The 26,388-nt window shown below is 33.2% G+C and overlaps 1 protein-coding gene across 1 annotated transcript; it reads left to right on the plus strand.

Moving 5' to 3' along the window:
- Positions 1 to 25,900, plus strand: tnc (tenectin). The gene is made up of 7 exons (XM_085204511.1): positions 1 to 286; positions 12,717 to 12,797; positions 14,816 to 14,857; positions 15,601 to 15,807; positions 15,986 to 16,258; positions 16,347 to 23,952; positions 24,382 to 25,900. Exons 2-7 carry the CDS (start codon positions 12,731 to 12,733, stop codon positions 24,485 to 24,487), a joined length of 8,301 nt encoding a protein of 2,766 aa, XP_085060637.1. The 5' UTR covers positions 1 to 286; positions 12,717 to 12,730; the 3' UTR covers positions 24,488 to 25,900.
- Positions 25,901 to 26,388: the final 488 nt, after the last annotated feature.

Genomic DNA, 26,388 nt, shown 5'->3' on the forward strand with positions numbered 1-26,388 from the left:
CCCCCAACAGTGGACGAGGGCGAGTGTGCAAGTGTGCAAGTGCGTGCGGGTTCTGTGTCGCTGAAAGCTCGGCTGCGAAGCCTCCGTCGGCGTCGCGCGCGCCCGTCCCGCGTCACGTCAGTGCCGGCCCGGCCGTGCCGTAGGCATCACGCTCCAGACGACGACGGCTTATACTTGGACAGTGACACTCACTGCAACGAACAAACACCCTGTACCCAATACGCTGTATCCGACTTCGAACTGCCTACGGAACTAAAACGCTGTTTTTTTTGCACTGAGAAGAGAGGTGAGTCTTTTGTGAATGGTAACTGTTGGGAAGATATTTTTTTGTAATATTAATTGATGTATCTGGTTTTTTTACTGAAGAAAATACGCTTACAGAGCATCATATGAAAATTGGTTTCGGAGCTTTTTCTATTTTAACTTACTGTATTTATATTTTATTAAAGGTATTAAAGAAATAAGCTTACATTAAATTAAAAAATAAATATTTTGTTCACTTTATTAAGTTATGATTAAAAATATATATTAGGATCAAAAATATATAAATATACATTTGTTAGGTGAGACATTGTTTTGTTTAAAACAGAATAGATTAAAAATTATAAAATTCAATTTTATAATTAAAATAATAACAAATTTATTCTAATACATTTGTAAATATTACATATTTCGTTGTGCACGTACGTTCATATATTACATTTATAATACAATAAAAAAAGCTTACGTATGAATAAATCACGACTTATATTTTTAATAAAATATCCTATAATTTTTTGATAATTTTAAGATAAATTGATTTTGAGATACTAATTTCTTTTATAATTTCGATAAAATTAAAGTTAACAAGCAAATTTTCGCGTGATACCTAAAGACCGCGTGCCGAGAATGACCGTGACAAATTCGATATTTCACAGTCACCATACAATCGTTTGAGATTGTATCTACTAAGTAATTATTCTTATCATTAGAAATATGAATGAGCTTTACTGTTTGTTTAAAGTTAATAGTATATGGGGGCTATTTTTGTATAATCTGCTACAATTATTAAAATGATAAGGCTAAAATTAATTTAATTTAAAATTTTTACATTCATTAAAAAAACTATAATTGATTATTTAACTTAACACCCTGTATATTTAATATTATTCTTGCAAAGTAGTTTTTCTTAGCTTGCTAAATTTTATTACAAAGAATACCGGCACCTACTCTGGAAACTTCCTCAATTTTCATAACTTATTTGAAAATGAACCTATAAAATTTGGCTTGTAGTAGGTAATTAAAAATATTAAATAAACTCATGAATAATACATTTTTGATGCAAAAAATATATAAATAGTTTATAAGCACTTTATTATATACATAATGAAATAACATTTTATTATTTTTCGCAATTGTTAAATATTTATTTCCGTTATTAGGAATCATGACAATGTACTAAAAATGGAAATTGTTTTAGAACTTTTATTGGAGCTTTAGAGCTTATTTCTTGTTATTTCTTCAAATAAATTACTTTTATATGAAATAAAACATTACAAAGGTAATTATATAAGATCAAAAACAATCCTAATGTACCTATAAGACGCTTTCGACAGCAAGCGAAACGACGCTTGCCTCGCTTCAATGCGCAAAGCTTGGAGTTCAAGTGCGGGGTGAAGGTTCCATTGTTGCCCTTCGTCGTACCAGCCCTTACCCCTGAGATGAGTTTAGGGTGCAGTTTCACTTATTCATATGTTTTTTTACAATATTTGTAATATATAAAATTAGACTTTTTGATATATCCGGAAAAAATATTTGAAGTGAAAAAAAAAATTATGTAGAAATTAAAAAGCAATAATCTCTTCAATTTGGTTATTTTGTCGAGTTTTTTTTTTAGTAAAGATTTTTTTTTTTAAGTTTAGATCATTGGCTTATTGTAATTTCAGATAAGAAATTTAAATAATATAATTTAATTATCTACTAGTATACCCACCAACTTATTACGTTAGGTGGTCCTTCAATATTGTTTTGTAAAGACTTTCATAGGTACTCGCAATATAAGGTAGCTACTTTAATTTTTTTGCTTGACAAGGTTAAAAACTTTATATTTCTTTGTTTTACCTAAGTATTTAGTTTTTAGACTACGGAATTACGCTTAGTTGACAAAAGCTAAGTGGCCGAATGACGCTATTTTCTTAACGGCCCTGATGTTTTACAAGTGTTTTTATATAAACACAAAAACACAAGGCCAAGAGCATCGACTCTCATTATTTACGGAGAATATAGTTTATGCAGAACCTAATATCTATTGGCTATCAACTTAGGTCGTAATCGATTTGTTTCACCACATAAAATTATAATTGTTTGTAGTTATAGGAATCTAGGTTTATAATTTTACGAAGAAATCGATTAAGATATAGCAAAAAAGGCAGTAAATCTTAAAATTAAATTATTGCACATTTATTACTAATAACCTGTCAATATGCGCGCGCTGTCTCTCCGCGTGACAGAATGCGCTTGCACCGCGTCGCCGGGGCTGTGGCGTCGTCATCTTTTCCTAAGAAAATGGTAAATTATAAGAACCTTTTATCTGCGAATTTCAACGTCATTGATCGCCACAGTATATAGTTATAGTAAGTTTATATTTAAAATTTTATTTTTCTTTAAATGATGTTATTAACAGCATAAAAACCATTGTGTTACGCTCAAGAATTATTTAATTAGCTAAATATTTGTAAAATTTATTCTCGAAAAGACAAAAGAAACTGTATTATGTTGAAAAATTATAAAATTATTAGAATATAATATTTTGTTTTTAGTAAAATATGACATTTTTATAGATTATCCAAGGAAAAGAGACATTTAAATTAAACCTTTTGTTTTCCAACTATGACTTTAAAGATACATAAGCAAGAAGATACCTAATTCGATAGTCACTGTACGAGTACACAGCGACAAGGAGCTTAACCGTTACGGTGCTACAAAAATGATGCAAAAAACCCATAAACCGTTTCTGTTTCACTTGTATATCGTTATTTTGAAACGTGACTTTGATTTCATGGTTTCAAAGAAACTTATCAACGAGGGTCAGTATTCGCCTTCTTTTATGTAAATATACATATAACCTCTTTTTATAAGATTCTAAATTGGAACATTCCAATGAATATAAGTAAAATATATAATTATTAAAAAGTTTATTTTTATAATTTTTGTCGTTTACATAATTGTGTTTCTATTAATATAATAAAATAAATAAATATTGTTTTTGTTAAACATTTATAAAATATAATTTAATATTGAAAGCATTGTTGAGGCAAAGTTTCCGTTCTTGGACTTCATGGCTGTTGGAAGGCAATAAAGGTAATTCTGGCAACGTGTGCGTAAGAAACCTCGGAACGGACCACCACATGAATATCAATATCAGAATATAGTCAAGTGGCATTGCTGGCCACAATGACCGATAAAAGAGAAACACACAAATATGGCCCTACTTGAAGTCTGTTTAAAATTTACATTCACTATAGTGTAGAGCGCGCCGCCACCAACTGGAATGTAGGTTATGATGTTATTTAGCCCAAATTTTTTGCTGGTCTAAGTTTTTTATTACAATATTATCTCCTTTCCTGTCAATCAGATTTTTATACTGTGTGAAAGTACTGACGTCACTGTGCCAAATATAGCATTGTTCATTTGCTATAGCTCCCGCGGCTATTGAAACAAATTTAGCGAATACATGCACGAATGGTGTTCCAGCAAAGATATTTCATCAATCTTATTTTTAATGATTAATTCGTTTTATTAACATAAGAATATGTTTTATATAATAATAAAGCATTAATAGTGATTAAACAGTTAGGGAAAAAAATAATATATATGATAGGAAAACAAAGTATCTATTTATTAAATATAAATTAAAGTGTTTTTCTAATCAATAGATGGCTCTACAATAAGCTTTTTTAAAAGTAAATAAATATATATTTTCATTTGTTTATTCTTTGGTTTACAGATTTTTTTTTTATTTTATCAATGGGCAAGTTGTATATAAAAACTAACGAATTTATTTTCGATACACGATTATATTATATGCATATACTATACGATTTTCTATCACAATTATAGAATAGCTAAGTCCTCTTAAAATTAAAATAGATTAATATATTCACCATAATAAGACTCTTATAAGAAGTGCTGGAATCAAATTATGCAAAGCACATATTACGAGGGAAACTTCAAGCAAGAAAGCTCGTTTGTGGCAAGTTGATGTCACAAAACCATACTTAAGGCACAATTTCTTAAATACAGCTATAACTTATTATAAATACGTAAATCCATGCACTTACAAATACCTAACAATTTATGAGGTGAGTGTATTTCTTGCACTAATATTTCTGGTCGGATCCGACACATAATTCACTCCTCGACTAAAGAGCTCTCGAGCGCAGACCCATGGCACCCACACTCTAACTAACTAAACAAATAGATATGTCCTCTTTACCATTTACCAAGTGAAAATTCTCACGTAATGTTTGCGTAGGTCTTTTACCAATTAGTATTTGTACCAATATATATATGAGTTTGTGTTGGCAGTGTGTCTGTTGCACTCACTTCAAACTTTGTCTAGGACCGCACTCGCCGAGTCGAAAGCGCGGCGTGAGAGAATAAGGAGACTACTTAGCAGGAGACTACTGAACGTTCATTGTTTGTATAAAAACAAAACTGGTGTTATATTTTGTATCATTTTTAAAACCATCGTCAGACTTTTCTGATGTTAAAATATAACAATCATTGAAGCTACGAAATGTTTTAAAATCAAAAGATTCGTTATTTAAAAGTAAAACTTCATAATTATTAAATCTTACTAAAATTTAATTAGATAACTAAATTTATATTGTTTTTAATAAAAACTCATCATCTAATTAATATGTACATATAAGGCAGCAAGCAATAACATGTATTCTTAAACGTCATTACATTTGAAAAAAATAATATTTTTCATTAGCATATTCTCATTTGTTACGTTTTTCCCACGTTTGTGTAAGATAAAGAAATTATAAGAGAACGATTAATTTGAATATAAAATATCCAAGTTGTTTTATCGTGCGGAACACAAGGTGTCATTGTCCTGTGACTGAAAAAGCATGAACCTCCGTTACCGTACCACCTCAGCACCGGCGCGGTTCCCTCACCTCACCTCGCTGTTCAGCGAACTAAAACTAAGGAAAATCTAATTCTGGACTACAAAATGTACTAACTTATCAAACTAACAGTATTTTACATTTAATTAGCATTAAATCGGTGATACACGCAAAAGTACAAAAGTAAAAGGAGAAAATGTGGCTGCCAGTGCTAATATTTGCGTGACTCGAGGCAAGATAAAATTGAATCCATTAGGATACTTGGCGTCTACGGCATCCTTAATAGCAATCTGGCTAGCAGCCTCAGGGTTTATTACATCAATCCAGCCTCACCGATCGTTAGTTGGATATACTAATTTATGGTACTTCCGCATTCGAGCAGCTCCACTGTATTGCTTTTACATCGTGTTAGCATCTTTACCTTGAAAGAATTTAGAAGCGTTTTTACACATGTTTTTCTCACAAGTAATAATAATAATTACAACCATATTGTTCGTTTGTGTTTTGATGATGGATCTAATCACGACTGTTTAAGTGTTAAAAAACACAGATTATGGTATTTTAATATATAAATATAATATATTATATATATGTATATAGGCGTGACGTAATTTTTGATGTTTCCTTATTTTAAATGCGTTTTCAGTAGTAATGATTCACGGTCATGTTTTATTTATATCTTGTTTTTTCAAACAAGTACAAATTAAATGTTGAAATATTTATTATATTTAATGCTTAATTTTAAAGTAAACTAAGGTGCTTCTTTGCTAAACAAAGTTTTATTATATTATCAATTATTCTTTTATTTTAATATTTTTTAATAAAATATTTTTTTTATTACACTTATATAATAAATAAAAACTCTGTTCTTATATTTATAATACCTGTAAGTGGTCCAAGTTTGGAAATAAATTTTATTTAATTATGGCGTCTCGTAACGGTACACAACTACCTTTAATATCACCCGTTGCTTAAATGGAGTGTATGTAACGAGGTAATTTCCGATCTCAGGCCCTCTTTTTATGATTATTGGATATTAAAGTTGACATGAAGCGTTACGGAAGACACAACACTACTTTCTGTGTGTTGATTGAGGTCAGCCACTTTGAAATATTAATCATTTGTAGAATATGTTTTATATATCTAGCAATTGGGAAGTTATGTGTTGAGGTCAGTCGTGGGGGGTACAAGTGCAACAGGTTGTGGGTTCGATGCCCACTCGAGGAAATTAAATATTAAATACTTTTATTTATTCACTTTCGTGTCTGGTAAAATTATAACTCTATTATCTTGCTAACGCAGAAAGATGTACGGGAATGACAACAACATATTATTAAAATACGTAGTTAAATTAATATGGTAACTGTGTTTTCCGAACTAAGTAAAATATATGTAAGGTGTTAACATATGTTTATCCTCAAACTGTTATGAGCTACGAATGCTAATGTATATTTACCGCTCGATACAGCCGATGGAAAGAAAGTCCATTTTGACGTGCCGTCGATAGTCCTCAGTACTAGATAGGTTGCGCGGGCGCAGCACCGACGCTATTGTAGCTACGACTTACTAAATCAATATTTGCGCAGATGTCGGTAAGAGCACACTATACTTGTGGCGACCTAAAATTCAAACAGTTTATATGGCATGTTAGCGGTAAATTTCTCGGCAGCTACTTGTATCCTTCAAATGTGGGTCGGCGTTAAACGCACAACTTGACCGCGGCAGACATGGCCTCAAGTTTTGGAAAGCATTCAAAGAATAATAGTAAATAAAAAATAAATAAATCAGCTTCAAGCTGTATACCTCATAGGTTAGACAAAGAAACCTAGTGTCAAGATACTCCGACCCCACTTTCCGCCATATTTTTTAAGTCATTATTTGATGAAATGAAAATATTAATAAATAATGATTCATTCCCCCGAGTGGGGATCAAACCCACAACCGTCGATTTACAGTCACACCCTTGTCCTCTTACGCCACGACGACCTCTCCTTTGAACATTATAAAATATTAATAATGCGTTTGTACTAAAACAAAACGCATGTGACACTAAAAACGTGAGCGATTAAAACGAGATCACTTTCTGTGATTGCTTATCAGAATTTAATTAAAAGACAACTTTTATAGCGTTTATTTAAGGCGCTCGTAATAAGCTCTCGAGTCGTTTCATTGGATAATAATGTTCGGAGTTATTGTAAATATAATACGAGTTCGTTATTACTAGCGCTGGTGAATACTTACGCCGTCATAAAACCCGTGTAAGTGCACATCGAAATTTATATATTTATTGTATAAGTATAGCGCAAACTAGATATAGTTGTTTTTTTGGTGCTTTTTCTTATTGCAAACTACATACGTGCATAATTTTAAAAGTTACGACCACGATTCCCGTGTAATATGATAATGTGAAGTATAAATATTTCATGTCTAGTTTCTTCATCGTTTTGCATCAGAACCAGTTTCTTGGCCTAAGTTTCTTTTTTGCAAAAAATGTAACTTGTATAACCCTATTGTCTTTAGGCCATGTATAGCAATGTAGAAGACACTTTTACAATATAATATCGAGTGTTTTACTACGAAAGAAACTTTTATTGAAACAATTCATAGCACCTATGCCTTCGTAGCGGCCGGTCTCCGAGCTTGTACAAATATAATCATACGATCAAGTATCAATAGGGAATTTTGAGTTATTTAAACTTGAGCTACGCTGCGCAGCTTGTAAACCCTGTCTGAGGCAATAAAACAGCTAACGGAAAATACTTGTGAAGTTAAATCTTCTACGTGCCTGTGCCAGTTCGTTTAAAGCTTAGTTCTGACATTCGTTTGTAGGCAGGTATTTGCCATTCATTCCTTACAGAGAGATATGGCCGGTAATGACTGGTCGGCCGGTTAGCTATCGGCTAGGTGCTCGTAAACACAGCTCGACACGAAACATTAATATATGATTTCAAATACCAGTCAACAGGCATCACAGGCACTTACTTCCTGGCACGTAACTATACCTATAGGAGTACATGGAACTGTGGACTTCATCATATCTAATATATGAATCTTCTTATAATAAATCGATCACGCTTATTGTATTTCAAATGAGAGGATCAGATTTAAAGGTCAGTTCAATATACAAGAACTTGCAAGCCGATAAGCGAGGGGTGCAGGAGAGTTGGGTCAGAGAGGGTCAGTGGGCGCTGTAATAATAATAACAACTTTAAAGGAATCCCTACATCCCAGCGAAATACAAATGAGGGCAACGAAAAGTCTTCGTGAAATATTTTTTATTTAAAACGTTTTTAGCTGTATCACCTTCTGAAAATAGAGCAAGTAGAAACATATGTAGATGAGTAAGAGAATCTAATTTCCAAATTATGTTAATTTTAAATCCCGATAGTAATATTGTGGTATGCAAAATTAAGAAAAAATGCATCAAGTTGTGTGGTAGCGGTGGATGGCGGTGCCCGTAAGGCTCGGCGCGCGGGGCAACGATCAGCGTGTGATCCGCGCGGCCGCTCAACAATCGCGAGTCCAGCAGGCCTAGCAACAACACACACCACCACTTTCCACGAGTACACAGACATGGCGCATACCACCTCTGGGCAGCTAGTCGACTGCTTATTTCTATTTTACTTCACATCAAACAGTACTGAAACAATCCATTGCATAATCTTATGTAAATGTGATCAAATAAATCACTCAATGAATGTAACAAATGTCTCGTGAATTTGGGTAAATCCTGCAGACTATGAGAATTATATTAAGTGCGGCCACCTATTTGATTTTCAATGCAAATACTTGATCAGCGGAAATTTTAGTCATCGTGCGAGTGAAATTTTAAACATTTGCACGAATTCAGACGAATTCTATATCAGATATTCTTTGACAGATAAATAGAAATCACGGAATAACATGGAAATAAGATAATTCGCTAGTGCCTGAGTGGAATGCTAACATGAGATAACGGTAAAGAGAAGTCTAAAGCAGATTTAACCAAATTATTCCAAATACGTAGCATTTGCCTGCGTGCCTATCAGCGGGGCGTCTCCTAATTCAATATTAATTCAAGCATCGGTGAAAAACAAAAGGGGTTTTTCTTTTTTCAGAAGTCTTATTTCATATTTCATTTTTCAGAAGTCTTATTTCATATTTCATCTTATTTCATATTTCTTGCAAAGTCAAGCTTCAATACACAAAATCAGATGTCCTGCATAGATAAAATATACAAGAGTTCTAAAAAATCCAAAAAGTAGTTGTTGGAGGTTGACATAAAATTTGCGCGGGTCAACGAACTACGAATACGAAGCAAAGAAAACTAATATTTGCTCTCATCCTGCCCATTTCCCCAGGTGATTCACCCTGTCATATAAATTTACTTCCTTTCGACTGCCCTAAATAATTTTGTATTTCTCTTTGCTTGAACTGAGCTCTTATAAATAAAAAGGTAATTACTGCCAATAAAATTATTATAAAAAAGCAATATAATTATAACGATGTCTAAAAACTGTTAAATATTTTTATGATTACATCAATTAAGATGTTAATTTATTGATTTTTTAATTAAATTGAGACCGTCAAAAGTAATTAACGTAATTGATATTTGCACTTAGACAGGCGCCAAAAGCCGTTCACCATGTCCAAGTGGAAGTATCTAAATCTGCCGTTAATCGACCGCTATAGCTTAGCGACAATTACCACCTAATAACGTGTAGGGTCGTGTGTACGAATCTAATAACAGCGACATGGCTGGTCCACGACTGCTATGCTAATCGCTGGTAATTTACGACGGTTGATAATCGCGACTCGCGACTCGCGTACGTGAGTGCACTGTGCGAGCGGCAGCGCGCGCACTGGATATTTGAACGTACTCGTAGCACGAACACGCCCGTTGCTTTACAATGTGACACCTCAGTTCTCACTGATCGGACTTAAATATTTAAGCGACTCTATTATCTCATACGTTTACCTAGACAAATACCAATATAATAACTTCATTATATTTGAATTTCTTATACTTATAGAAGACTAATTTCAATTACATAATATTAATTATATGTACAATAAGCTTCAACCAACTTGCTACTGAAAAAATGCGGAAAAATATTTCGTTGCAAGTTAAAGTAATAAAAAATAATACGTAATGAATACTGATGCTTCGATATTGGAGCAGTTGTTCATGTTCAAAATTGGTGTCAATGCTCGCTGCGGTTGCAGTCTTCCGAAATTATGTATTGGGAAACAGCGCGGAGTACGGACACGTTACGGCCACCGACCCAGCGCCCTTTCGATCTCATTCAATCACCTTTTACGAGCTCACTAAATACGCCTTTAATCAATCTCTTCTACTCCATTTCCATATTTGAACTGAACGAAAAGTAACTAAATGAAAAAATAAACTGTACATTTTATTTTTATCATTAATTTTTATTAATCGTTTTTAATTAACATTATTAATCGACTAAGTAATTAAAATATATTGTGAGAACTTAATGTCTTCGTCCTCTCGCTTTCGTTAAATTAATATAACGGTGTATTAACGTTACACGAGAAAACCAACGGTACGTTAAATAACCTGGGATAAAGCTTCCATTGTATTTTTATATTACTTACCAATTTGTCATTTCTTAGTAGGTTAATTGAATTAAAAAAAAACATATTAAACTGCGTCATCTACAAAAAGATTATTGAAATTATAATATGAATACGTAAATAAACAATAAAAAAAATAACTTTTGTTGTAAATATTGTCCAATTACATGATATTTTCGGCAATGTGAAAAGTCGTTCTACCATGTAACGCTAACACTTGAATGTATGAACCTCTTAACGTCTCGAACACTTGGTACTCTTCCTAAAGTAAATAAATAGATAGTGGTGTATCGTCCGCGCCCTCACCCTCCCGGGGAAAGTGACTTGCGAAGTGTGTCTAGACGGAGGGACCCTCTATCTGCGAATAGAATGACATTTTATTTATCTAAGATGAACTTAAATTGAGTTAGCATTGAGAGGTTTCTTGAGGAAAACTTTAGGGGCACGATTTTTACGGAGTACAAGTGAAAAAAAGTGTTCTTAATAAAAAAAATGGTAAGAACCCAAGGAACGAATGTAAAGGCAGAAAACAGTGAACGTTTTTCTTTTGTTCGACATCTTAGGTGAGATTTTTTTAAAAGGTAACATACTGCATGGGATATGTAAAGAATCCTTAGAGCATTCGTAGCGCAGGTAGGCTATGTAAATACATATATATATACACAAATATGTACGTACGTACGTGTGCAGAACCTCGGGCGGATTGGTGCGTTCCCACGGTAACTCGGGTATACCTACGGCGCTGGAGTAACAATAATTTGCCCCGTAGTTATTGACTCTTGAAGTACGAGCCATAAATACAAGTTAGTTGCTCGGAAAGTAACTGCGCAACCGGCTATAACATGCATTCGTAATACTCATCATAGCTTACGATTCTATAAGCTTACATGTTTATTGGCCTGTTTCTAAGAACAATTCTAAGTACTCATTTCGCCAAGTACGTAAAAAGTAGTATTACAATGATATTAATAGTCTTATTATAGTGAATGAATACTCAGAATAGATATTAAAAATATCTTTACCAATTACATTATGTTAACTAAAAATAAAATTATGTTTAACAAAACAAAAGCAGTACAAGTGTGCCGACAACAAAGATCAATGCATGTATCCGGTGTTCGTAAAAATATCTTATTGGCAAAATTGTTCACAGCTGACGAATATACATCTCCCTCCCTCTACGACACATTCCCGCTCAAACGTCGCCCCTCTCCTCTATTTATTACGTCTCACCACAAACATTGCAAACCAAGAACTCTCCAAATTTTCCAGAGTATTCTTACAAGTCCCCCTGTAATGTACTAACCCTCTTATTAAAACAAAAGTTCTCCCTTTCGAACTTTACTTAAAAGATTTTGTTTTGATAGCCCAAGTGAGCCTAATAAGCTCACTTTACAGGCCTGGACTACTTTTGTGTAACCATTCTAACTTTCAGTATGCTTACTTTACAAAGGCCACCAAATGAGTTTAGTCGCTTTCATCTTGTATAAAATAAAATGTATATTAAGGATTGGAATTTCTTTTAAATAAAATAGTTTCGAGAATAAAAACGATAGTTTAAGTATTACGTTTTCAAAGCACATAAATAAAACTAGTAATATAATAAAAAGTAAAGAACGCTTTAATCGGACAGCTTTGATCGGTTACCTTAATAGAAAATGTTAAATTACGACGGGTTATAACCATAATCTTTATTTAGAGCCTCATATATTTGAAACTATTCCTATCTGAATATGAATATATGAATATAACGGTATTATATTGTGAGGGTAGTGCATCATATATTATTAGCTTAGATTTTAAGCTATCACGTTACTATGGGCTTGAGATATAAATTAAATTTATATAAAAAAAAATACACCTATCAAAAGGATTCTCTTTATTATGTCCAAGAAATTATAGGTATACCAATATATTTGTTTTTAGAGCCTAGATATATACTGTATATTATTTATTAAATGAAAAAGTATTTCTAATATTTTTATTTAGGATCTTTATTGATTGTTATTTTCTTTGTTACAGACGGGTGACGGCAGATGGATAGGAGGCGCGCGGCGGCGGCGCTTCTCGCGCTGGCCGCGTGCTTCGTGTGCTCTACAGCAGGTTAAATATTTTATTTTGTAATTAAAGTGCACGACTATTTCTTTTGTTTATTATTGACTTCTTGTAACTGCTGAGTACACAAAGTAAACCGACGTAATACAAAGTATCAGTATCTACATTATTTTGCCTATAATTTATGAATTATGATTATGTTAAATTATTCTTTTGATTCACGACAATGACAATGACAATGATAATGAGGTTATATTAATAATTTAAAATATATTTTTTTTCCATGGTATAAAGTAGAATTTGGCTAATGCTTCTTATTACTTAATATGCATAATTTTATCATAATTATTTAATAGTGCTTTGCACACAAACTTAATTAGATTAACACTTTCATCATTCTATATTAAAATAATTTTTAGCTTAATATCGTTTCGTAATGTTGTTTTAATAATAAATACGTATTTAACATTAAAACCTATGTTAAATAAAAATTGTGATGAAAATGTACATGTTACACTCTTCCCTAGAATAGATATTTTGAAATTGTAAATAGTATCTAATACACTATTAAATCTACATTTAGGAGGTTAACAGGAATAACGTATTTCTTTATTGCAAATTTGCGTCACGTTGTCCATAAACAACAACGACTAATTGGTCAAAACCTGGGTAGTTTACGCGAAGTCAGGTAGCTAACTGTTCTCCATGCATGTTGTTAGATAAAGCTATTTTAGTCTTCTCAGTTTTAGTATCCACAGCACGGTTACTTCAAAGAATTCGTACTGAATTTATGTTATACATAGGAAGTATATTCAAATGCGGCCTACAATGTTTAGGTCTACCGTGTGAACTTCATCACGCATGGCGACCACGACTTCATTCATTCATTGAAACATCAATCCATACTAATGTAGTGCAAATTTTAAATTCATGTTGTATCTTCATTTCGATTACTTTGGAACATGAGTCTAAATGCACGATTTTGCATATTGTATTTTATCTGGCTATTGGTATGGTATTTTAATCTTATTTTCTTTATTGAGTAGGTATTTCGATATGAATTATAATTATTTATAATATCTAATAAATTATGGAAAACGTAATTGTGTAATAAACGTAAGTGAGTAATTAAAATATTTCAAAAACGATAAAATTATAAATAATGTGAGGTATAAGTTAAAGCTAATTAAAAAAAACCGTTACGTATCAAAAATATTACATTTATAATCGATGCTAATCGTGAGAACATAAAAATCTATATTAAGAATCGATACAAGCAAAAAGTGGACATTGACGGCATTCTCGACAACCGTTAGCTCGACGAGCTCTCCAAGAGCAGTCGGGCCGCGTCCTGCGCTTCAGCCGCAATGCAACGGCGGCGCGACGATACAGCACAGTGAACCGTGTTCTAACGGACCTCTCTTGCCGTCTTGATATCTCACTGATTAACAATATATATACATATGACACTCTTTAAGCTGAAATTTATATTTATTTTAATGATATTTATGGATTTACTTAGTGCTACTAACCACTAAATTTATTACCAATAATCTACGCAGAGGTAATGGGCGTCTTCGCCACAAAGGTAACGGCACTAGCTCAAGCTCCAGCATCATATCCGAAAATCGATTACATAAAGCAATACGACTTATGCCCTCGGATCGAATCAACGGCGAAGCTGCGGTTACGACGTTAACGACGCTCTCCGTTAGTTTAATTACAGCTTTGTCGTCGCGCCGCCCGCCTGCAGTAATTATATGTAGTAAAACGGATATGTAAAATGACTTATGACGATGACCGATTGCAAAGCTCGTGTGATTTGCAGCTAATACCCCAGTCTCGCTTGAGCTTAATAGGTCCACCCATAAACAGAGTAGTATAATATACTCAAAGTGCTTATTAGATTTCTAAAATAAACTGATGAGGGTATTTTAGTTAGCAACATTATTTAATTACATTAAACGAAATAATTATTTAACATAATAACAAAGCGAAGTTTCTTTCAATATTAATCAATTGTTAAATTATTATATAGATTAATATTTTCTCTTTTTGCATTTCAGCACCGACAGCTACCGAACACACTGCGCTAGAATTGATTGATAGTAAGTGCATCACAGAATTATAATAATTTAACGAATATTATAAATCAACGGAGGCTGCTTCGTGGCGCTTGTGCGATTATTAGCACAACGATTCTGGCTTGGAATATTTAATATTTTTAATATTTAATATTTCTAATTTCTCGCTCTGAATAATTATAACATACAATGACACAAGAAATATAAGAAACACAAGTGTTATTAAATTAAAATAATTTTATAACACTTATAAAGCAACTTAATGTTTTCCCCACATACGAGAGAAAGGAGAGAGAGCCCAACGTTAAATCACTCTACCCACCAATTACTGTTCGAATTCCACAAACCTGTCCCAGTATTACACATCAGCCAAATAATAACCTAAATTAGAAAAGCTCAAAGAATATTTAAAGGATATAAATGTATGGAATTCTTATCATTTACATGCAGGAATACCTACTATTAGCTAGAAGCTACCATTGCATTATTGTAATAAATTAAAAAATGTAACCTTTATATTAACAAGAGCAACTGTTGAGTTTTTTCCACCTCTTCTTATGAGAGCCTTACGAGCTTTGCTGGCAAAAATCTATTTGAATAAAAAAGATTTTGAGTTGTATATGCGAACAAAGTTTTGAAGAGAAAAAATTCGACGACTTAATGCTTAATAGTGTAAAATATATTTTCTTATGACTATATGAAAAAAGGTTATAACAAAAATTTAGATCTACTTAAACATTATAACAAAATTCAAATATTATTTTCAGGTCACACGGAAGGATGCTATTATAACTTTCAGCATTATGGTGAAGGAGACCGAATAATGACGAACGAGCCCTGTCTTAACTGCACTTGCCACAACCGGATGCTTATGTGCTATTTAAGAGTATGTCCATTCACTAAAGCAATCGGTCAAGATTGTACAGTGGAAAAAAGAGCGGACCAGTGCTGTCCAATAGTGACCTGCCCTGATGGTAGAGTATTAACATTTCCTATCATGTAGCAACTGATTAATTCTATGTTAATTTTCATATAATTCAATTAGTAATGCCTACTGTTTCTTGCGTCTAATAGTGTAAACGTAAAGGAAAAATATGATTTTTTAAATTTAATCAATTTGAAAACTGTTTATAAAACACCATATTAAAATAGTTCCAGTTGACCTGCTCACCTCCACATCGACTACGTCACCTGCTGAATATGGAGCAACTGGACTTGGTAAACCGGATAAATATGGTTGCAGCATAAATGGAAAATATTTTTCTGAGGGCTCTAAAGTGCCACCGACACCCAATAAGCCTTGTGAACATTGTTACTGTATACGTAACATGACAACCTGTGTGATGCAAGAATGTACCTTACATGTTGATGGCTGTACTCCCATTTATCATAAAGATGTCTGTTGCCCTGTTCGATATTCGTGTGGTAAGATATACATTTAATAGGTATAATTTTATTTAATTATTATAGATAGTTTTGATCATATTATTCTTATTTTACTTGTTGCCCTCAGATCACCCAGAAGATGAAATTCCTCTTTTGGACGACATGACGACGACTGTTCGACCTACACCAGGATTCCTTTTAACGACAACAACGACTATGGTTCCAGTTACACAAGCCTCTCAAAGTTGTGTTCATGAGGATCAAGTGTTTTCAGATGGCGCTCATATAAAAACTGAAAAAGCTTGTGAACACTGCTATTGTATGAAAGGTGATATCGTTTGTGTGGTTCAAGGATGCGGAACCCCTATGGAAAATGAAGGCAAAAATTGTACGGCACTACCTCTTCGCTCTGGTCAATGTTGTCCAGACACTTATATTTGTGAAGGCGATGAACAAAATGTTGATCTTACAACAGAGATTCATGATCTAAGTACAATGCCCCCGAGAAGAGTAGGTATTGAAGGAAGTGGATATCGTAACGAACCAGATGAACCGTTCAAGGATGTGATTATTATGGAAACTGATGAAGAAGGTAGTGGAGACGAATATATTGCTAGCACCCCTATTAATATTGAAGGTACTTCAGTTGATGAGAAACCAATTTCCGGGGATGATAAAATATTAGCTTCAACTACACATCAAGACATTCCTGCAAGTCAAACCACAGAATCAGAAAAAGAACAAACTTATATACCGGACGTAGTTCCTGATGGAACTGGTTCTCAAATGCCTGAGAAAGACATATTATCATATACAACAGAAGCAATTTCAGAATTTGCATATACATCTGAGGACAAGAAAACCACCATTTCTGATAAGGACTTCTCCGTCGACGTATTTGTATCTAAAAAAGAAGACATATATACTACTGAATCAGTTTCTAGAAAAGAAGACAACTATGTTCCTCCTGATGTTTTGTTTCATGAAGAAGAAAATAAAATTACAACAGCATCCTCTGATGACCTAACAGAAGAATCTCCTTACAAAGAACCTGAGAATACTGATGGTGACGAATTCATAATGCAATCATTTGATAAAAAAGCTACGACAGAATCAATAAAACACATTCCAGATGACATTGATACAACAAAATATATAAATGATATTTATGATTCACAGACGGAATCTATTTATACAGACAAACAATCTGAAAATAAAATATTATCAGAGACAGAGAAGACAACACACAGAGAAGTACCTACCACTTCATCCTTTATAACACAAGAAAATATTAATTTGTCTGAAGAAGTGCAAACAACAACCATTAATTCAGCATATAATGAAATAAATGAAAATAGTGAAGATAATATTAAACCAGCGAGAATTCCTGGTGAAGGAGATTGTCTACTCGATGGTATTACCTACAGTAACAATACAAACGTGCCTAGATCTAATAATTGTCATACAAGTTGTAAGTGTATGAGCAGTATTATCAAATGTGATCCTATAATTTGTAGTCCACCTCCTGAATATATAGAAAATATGAATGACTGTCAACCTATATATGATTCTCCTGACTCTTGCTGCCCTACGTATGTTTGCAGTGCTAAAGAAACTATACCACCACAGTCACATAGTCAAATGTCAGGAACAGAAAGTCCCAAGCCTATTGAAACAGTTGAATGCGATGATAGTGGTAACTGTGGACTAGAGAAAGTGGAAAAACATCCTTCAGTGCCAGAAAAACCATGCTTATCTGACGACTGTATAGATAAATCTAAACAACCTGAAGGACCTATTTGTGAATCTAAGGAGTGTGGTGAAAGTGCAGCAACAGTGCCACCAAAACTCCAAGATTGTTCTGAAGGTAAATGTCAAGTTGCACCTGTAGTAGCTTGTGAAGGAGAAAACTGTAATAATGATTCAAGTGAAAAACCTGTCAGTATAGACTATAATACTGATAAAGAACTTCATGTAAAAGACTCAAATATTTGTAGTGATAAAGAAGGATGTCCAACAGCAGTAGATAAGTTACAAGAAGAGTGTGCAAATGAAACATGCCGAAGAAAAGACGAACCTAAACAAGAAAACGAATTACCTTCAGATTGTTTGGGTACAGAATGTAAAACAAATAATGAAGTAGCACTTACACCTAAAGGCGACATAGAGCACTCGACAGATGTCATAACAGAAGAGTCTATATTTGATATAGAAACTGCTACAAATGAAGCAGTTGTGGAAAAAGATGAAAACGATCAATCTTCAAAAGATGTTATTAAACAAACAGAAATTATTGACGTCCCAGTATCTGTACCAGAATCAGAAGAAGTTACTGATCAGCTAATGAACGTAGCAAATGAAACGGAATATACCAGGCTCCCTACATCACAAACTCTGTCTGATAAGATTGAACCAGAAAACGTTAAACCAGAAGGAGAGCAACATACTATTGATATAGAGGAAGAATCTCAGAAAACAAGTATGGATGAGGTGACAGAAAAAATGAATGTAGGATTGATATACGAAAAAGATAAGATTGTCACTGAAAAGGCACCAATTTACACAGAATCTCCACAACCAGTAGACTTAACATCTGATGATTTAAATGAAAAGGTTCATTCAGTTACAACAGAAAAAATAAGTGATAAAAACTATTCAGATATGGATAAAACAAATTTCGAAGAAATTTATACTGTATCACCTACTTTAGGTGATCAAGAAATTACAAAGATACCTGAAATAACTGAACTTGAAATATCGACTTCTGATCAAAACTTACAATCACCTACAATGGACAATAAGCCCACAGATGTAACGGAAATTTTAGAAATTCCTAACGCTGATAAAACGAATGTACCTGAAATGCAGGAAGAAGAGATATTAAAATCTACCACAATACCTACAGAAGATATTAAAAAATATATTGAAGTTCATGATAATATAGCAAGTACAACAGATTTACCTATATCGGAACCTATCAATGAATCACATTATGAGACACCAGTAACAGACATAGAAAAAGATACTTTTGAAATATTGCAAACTACTCAAGTATTTGATGAAACAAGTACTAATAGAAACATACACGAACATACAAATGTTATAACAGACATAGAAACAACTGAATCTGTCGGCTTACAAAATGAAATGAGTGAACAAACGAATTTCGAAAACCAGCATGATCCTATAATCCCTGGTACATCTGATAAATTAGACACTGAACCACAATTTGTTACTGACAAAACAGAAACAGTAATTGGCAAATTAGACAATGATTTACAATTTATTACTGACCAACCAGAAGTAATAAGTACTAAAGATTTCGATCGAGTTAGCATAGTTGATGATGTATCAGAACATAATACGATCTCTACTGACACAACGCAATCATCACATTCGCTTAAAGACGAAATGACGACCAAGTCTTATTATGATATAACCGAAGAAAATACACAATATAATGAAATTTCAGGATATTCAACTCCTCAAAACCCTGAGGGTATACGCCCCGATATAGAAGAGAAAAATAAAGACAGTAAACCATCATATGGCATAGATATACAAGTTACAGAAAGCATTGATTCTCATACTGTTCTGCCAGTGACTGAACTAAATGAACATGAACAATCAACTGATCGTATTGTAGAAGAAGAGATTACAAAAATACCAGATATTTCCATTGAAAAATCAGATATAACAGAAGCACCAGAAGCGACTCTAATAAACGATTCTGAGATACCTAAAAAACCAGATCCTAATATAGATATATTCGAAGGTGATAATGACTTAGTAACCTTAGTAACAGAAACGCCTAAAGATTCGTCGATTTCAACAGAACCAATCATAGCCGGCCTAGGATCGACGCAAGATTCGACGTATGAAATTGAAGTCGGAAAACCAAAAGATTCAGATAAGGAATTGAATGCTCCAAGCACACAAACCATAGATCTATTGACAATAAACGATATTAAAGAATTTATTGAAGATAACGAAGTTTTAGCTACCGAGTCTACTCCAAAGTATACGATGAACATTGCACAGGACTCCCAAACATCTATAAATAATGATATGTTAGAAAAAGAAGATGACGAACAATCAAAGACTCAAGAACAAATTACCACATTACAAGATAATTTCACTATCCAGGAATCATCTCCAAAACCTGAAGATGAGAATATTGAAATTGAGATTCAGACTGGAATTCCAGATATTTCTGAAAACAAACCAAAAGACCAAATAACTGAAGCTCCAGAAGGTAAATTGACAACTGCAGAATTTGACATTACTCAAGAAGTACTTAAGGAAGATGAATTATTAAGTAAAAAAGAGCAAAGTACTGACAAATATTCAACTGAAAGTCCAGAAATATACACAGTTGCCATGCACGATTTAGACACACATTTAGACACTACTACTAAGGGTATTATTGATGAAGATGAACATATACCCACAGATGTGCAAGACTTGCCTGAAAAATCTACATGGCGACCACATATAGACCAAAAGGATATTGTAGAAGAAATTGAATCATCCACTTCGGTTGTTACTTTAGACCAAATGAATATTGAAAAAGAAATCGAATCATCCACTTCATATATTAACTTAGAGACTTTAGAGGAAATAGAAAAATCTACAATTGGTACAACTATTGTAAAAGAAGAATTAGATAATCAGGATAAGATCAATACAAATAAGTTACAGACACTTGATGATGAAAAAGATGAAAAAGCCTCTCAAATAACTACAGAAAAATCTTTGACAGAAGAACTTTATCCATCACGTTCTACGTATGAACCTACTCGGATAGATGCTAGTACTGAACATATTCCCAAACAACAAACAGCAATAGAAATACAAGAACAATATATTCCTGAAATCCAAGAAGAAAATACTAGAACACCTGAAATTACCGAAACAGAAAGAATATCAACAACAGATAGGATTTTGCCTTCCCAAGATAAAGAGCCAAAATTACCAGAGCAGTCATTCGATGCTGATCATACCCTTTCATCAGAAGTCACTGAAAAATTGGATGAAAATAGAGATAAATTGCCTGAGTATGAGGAATCTACGCAATTTGAAATATCACCGACTGTATTGACATCATCAAAAGATGATGTTGTTACAGAAACACCACATGCTCTTGTTACGAATATTATTGATACTGGAAGCTTTGATGAAATTGAAACGAAAATAGAAACAACGACTAAAATAGATGAAAGCGTGCCATCTCCTGATGACGTTTTTATCACACATTCCCAAGAACAAGCTTCTGAAACTCCAGAATATGCAGATCATCATAAAATCCCTGAAATACAGAAAGAAATAAGTCAGGATAATAGTCTGACTTCAGCAATTCCAGAAACTATACCTTCAGATCAATCATATACAACTTTATCGCCTTTACGTGAAGTAGATGTAGAAGAACAACATAAAGAAACACAACCTACAGAGCAACAAAGTGATATATCGGAAAATATAGCACCTACAAATGTTCCTCCAGTTTCTCAACAAAGTGAATCATTTACGGAAAATATTTTTGCCTCAACTTCTTCTAAGGAAGACGATGAAATATTACATGAAGAAAAAATGAAACCTGTGACCGAATCTATTACATACGAGAAAACTCCTGAACTTCCATCTGAACACTATATTCCAGTATCTGTACAAGTTACCGAATCGACTTATTTAGAATTAAGTACGGATACAGCAAGTATTATTGATATCGAAAAAGACCAAGAATCTAAGGTTACTGAATCCACATCGACTAAGCCTCAAAAACAATTTACTTATGAGGCAACTGCAACTGACTCTATAACGGAACTATATGAAAAAGAAAAATCTTCAGAAAAAATTGATACAGATATTACTACAGAAATTTCAAAAGTACCTGATGAAGTTCTGGTTAATGTGCCAGTCAGTACTATGCATCCAGAGAAGTCAACAGAGATTACAGATTTAAAGGACTCTGAAATTTCTGAACCAGAACGTACTGGAATTTATGTAACAGAAAAAGAAGAATCGTCAACTCCTCCAGTATTTGAAACAATACCAGAAGAAAAAGAAACACTTAAGCCTATTTCGGATGTAAAAATTACTGAACAAACGTATGATTCGGTTACGGAAAATAAATTAAGTGCTTCATTAGACGTAAGTACTGAATTACCGGATAAAATGGTAACTGATATAAATGAAATCTCCACGTCATCTCTTCAGAAAGAATTTACAACAAGTGCAGATTTCAACAAAGATTATATTGAAAAAGACATTACAAATATTCCGGAGCACATTTCTAGTGATATAGAAAATGAAACACGATTAAGCAGCAAAATGCCACAGATCGAAGATCTTACTTCACCTGTGCCGATTACTGAAGATATACAATCCGAAAAGGGTGACACTTTATCTCCTTCAGAAGTAAATATATCTACAGAATCTATATTAACGCAAACTGAAGAACATGAGGCAACAACTGAGGGTGTGGAACAAAGTGTATCAAATATGGATATTTCCATACCTACCGAGAAACATCAAAATGATAATGAAGTAACACACCATGAATATACTTATAGTGAAACGACGCCTTTCTCTGTTGAATTAGAAGAGCATACACATTCTGAACACGTTTCTTCTACGGGTCTTCCAATATCAGAAATATTAACGGAAGCTAATTATCAACCACATGAACCAGAACGAGGTGATGTGGAAGAAACTGAAGATGTAATTAAATCTACTGAAAAATTACCGGATGATTTTGAACACAAAGAAAAACCGGCAACTTCTGACAAAGATTCTTCAGGACAAAATGTAGAAAGTACTGTAATTCCAATAAATCTTGATAATGAAATAGCATTAAGCACCGATCGGCAACCCTCATTACCTGATATTACAGAGGAGCCGATTCCACATGGTCCTACTACACAAACAGAAGAACTACTGTTATCTACATCTCAACAAACTATAAATGAACAGGAATCAAATACAACTGAACAACCTATATCAATCCTAACCAGTTCAGTGATTTCAACTGAAAGAGATGTACCAATAGGTTCAGAGAGTCCTATTAAACATGAACTACCACAATCTGCCGTGGATTCAGAAACAGAAATAACAGAAAAATTACCACAACATGTAACGTCTGATAAAATCGAAGAAAGCATGCAAACGGATTCTCCTATAGACAAAGTACCTGATGAAAAATTGAGTAGTGCCAGTTCATCATCTCCAATACCTGAACTCGCTAAGCCGATATTTAATGAAGAACCCGTAGAAGATATTCCGTCCCCAGATTTCCCGCCAAGTGGAGCCGGAGGTTATGGACAAGAACCAGATTATGTTGAAGAAGATCAGGTCCTTGGACGAGATACGTGCCGCTATGGAGGCAAAATATATATGTCAGCGCAACAAATACCAAGAGATGATCCTTGCGATTTCTGTTTCTGCTTTAGAAGCGACATTATTTGTTTACAACAAAGTTGCCCGCCACCAATTCATGGCTGTCACGAAGAACCAATTCAAGGTTTCTGTTGCCCCCGCTATGAATGTCCTGTGTCCATGGCAACTACTCTTAATATGACCACTACTACTACGACAACGACAACTACATTACCTCCACATTTCCTCCCTCATGCTTATAAGGGTGCAGCCCAACGGAGAGGATGTCAAATAAAAGGTCACACCTATAAAGTTGGAGAATTTGTTCGAGCGTCTTCAGGACCATGTTTGCATTGCACGTAAGTACAGTTTTTATTGACTTGAGCATGTGCGTATATATCCTAGATTTAGGGCAGGGAGAAATAACCAAGAATACACTTCCATCCATGTTCAATTTTGCCAATTTACATATAAGAATTTACGTTTAATAAATATTATCTATTATTATTAATCCCCCGCCTATCGTATAATACAAATAAGTACCCTACGTACGAGCCGAGACCTAATCCATCCTTTATAAATTATGTGCGAGTAATACTTTGTAATGTACATAATATGTATAATCTTTTTTAATAATGTGGATATTCCCACCCTTCTTTTTTTTTATTAAAAAAATATAACATTAAGTTTCTCATATCTGCGCAAGTATGTAGATATCTAACATACTATTTATCACTAAATATACTATTTCCAGCATTGGTAATATAATTAGCAATATATCGTTCCAGATGTGGCGGTGATGGTCAAATGAAATGTGATCCTAAAGCCTGTACTCCGGAACCTATGTTGAGACAAATGATTGCAGCGGCTGTTTCTTCGAAAAGACGGAGGTGAAACACCTTCGAGGTGTCCTCGACAGCATGAAGTACATCATCACGAATGTTAACATCTAAGTGATAACCAATTTCATGTATTTTCTATGCACAAGAATAATGCTCAAATTTCGCGATGATTTAGTTTAAGATTTCGTGTCATATGTAGTAATCGCTATTATAATTCATTTTAATTTTCGTATTGTCGTGGCACGTGCAAGAAATATTTTACAATAACAATCTTAATCCATGTCTGTGATTAAAATGTTATAAGTATTTAATAATTTGCGGATTTACATGTTCATTTTGGATATAACATTTATATTTATTATAATTATTTCAAAAAAAGTCGTCAGTGCCAAACGGTAGTGGTAAGCTATAATGACTATTGATATGTCCTTATGATAAAAATGTTCTAAATTTTAAATTTTTATAAATATATCTGACCTTGGAAAGCTGCGGCAACTCTACACGTATCTACTATAACGTAGATATATGAACTACATATACACTCCAAGCTCCTTAGGTCAGATTAGATCGCCGAAATCTTGACCATTTTACATTATATGATAAACAAAATTTTTTACCCATATAAGTTTAGTCAATTCTTTACGTTTACATGATTTTATATACGAATGTGTAAGTTCTAACATCGTGTAAACTTAGAGACGTTTAAGAATTTCAGATGTTGTAAATGCCTTACTTAATTTGTAATAATTTATATATTTTAGATGTATAGTACTTAAGCCATGTTTTGAGACCAGTGACTACTTATTATAATTTAGGAGTAAACCGAGGCCCTTTCCGTGAATTTGAAAAATTTCAGTCGATGCGTCGAGTAATGACTGAGCCTCGGCCGACATTTTTCCTTTCTTTCACATCTTACGGAAAACGACATATATATATTGACCTTGTTTTCTTTAATTTGTGAGAGTATAATACTAGCACTTGTTTAGTAATAGAGGCCGGACGTAAAATTGTTTTGGAAAGAAATTTACAATGTAGCTAATGGTGAAAGCATATTGTAGAGTCTTTTGTAACTTTTGATACAAAAAGTGCTGGTAGATTAATAATAATTAAAACCGAGATTAAGGTTGGTACGAAAGTTTCGTGGCTATTGTAATTGTTATTATAATTATTGATAAAATTAATATACGATTACATTAATTCGTACCGCCCTTGTCTGTATAATGAGGTTGTAGTTATAGCTCCTTATTTATTTAAAGTTAATAGCAATAGTAATACATATTTGAATTAACTGGTGATAAATGTATTGTTTCTAAAGTTGTCCATGGTTTATGACAGTTCAGTATAAAATGTAATGTCAATTATATATTTTTTTCTTTGACTCTATGATTTACCGAACACAAATAGCTAGGATCTAGCTACTTGTACAACATGTGCAAACAATTTTTAAATAAAATACTTTAAATTACTTACTGTGTTTATTATATCAAGCCTATAATATTAAATATAATTGATTAAATTTGAAGAAATATTTGGCAGATACGATGGAAATTTAAAATCAACAAAATGACAGCGTTTATGTAGGTAAAAAATTTTAAAAAATAAATTAAAGCAGTATCTTCGTAATAAAAACTCCATTAGTCTTGTATTATTTAATTAATAAAAAAGTAAGATAAAAGTACTTTAAGCATTTTCAATCCCAGGATTTTAATTTATAAATAAAGAACGATAAAAAATCATAAATATTTACAATTACGTTATCTATTATAATATGTAGATTAAAAAATATTACGAATACCTCCTTCTTATTGGAAAGAGAAGTTTTTACACTCCAACTCAAACTATAGCATTTTGCAAGAAGTATTAAAATAAGTAACGTAAGTAACTTTACGGGTCCTTTGAGGCACCTGGTACAAGTTATCGCAGATTTACTTTAACTTTTTACAATATTTACCG

This window comes from Heliconius melpomene, chromosome 20 (genome assembly GCF_056956725.1).
Source record: "Heliconius melpomene rosina isolate 202511_hmr_F chromosome 20, ASM5695672v1, whole genome shotgun sequence".
In the NCBI taxonomy this organism is placed as follows: Eukaryota; Metazoa; Arthropoda; class Insecta; order Lepidoptera; family Nymphalidae; genus Heliconius; species Heliconius melpomene.

Excerpts from the sequence above, each read along its gene's own strand:
- tnc (XM_085204511.1), top strand. The coding sequence starts at position 12,731 with ATGGATAGGAGGCGCGCGGCGGCGGCGCTTCTCGCGCTGGCCGCGTGC. Across the intron at positions 12,798-14,815 it reads CTTCGTGTGCTCTACAGCAG|CACCGACAGCTACCGAACAC; the intron begins GTTAAATATTTT and ends TTTGCATTTCAG. Across the intron at positions 14,858-15,600 it reads TGCGCTAGAATTGATTGATA|GTCACACGGAAGGATGCTAT; the intron begins GTAAGTGCATCA and ends TATTATTTTCAG.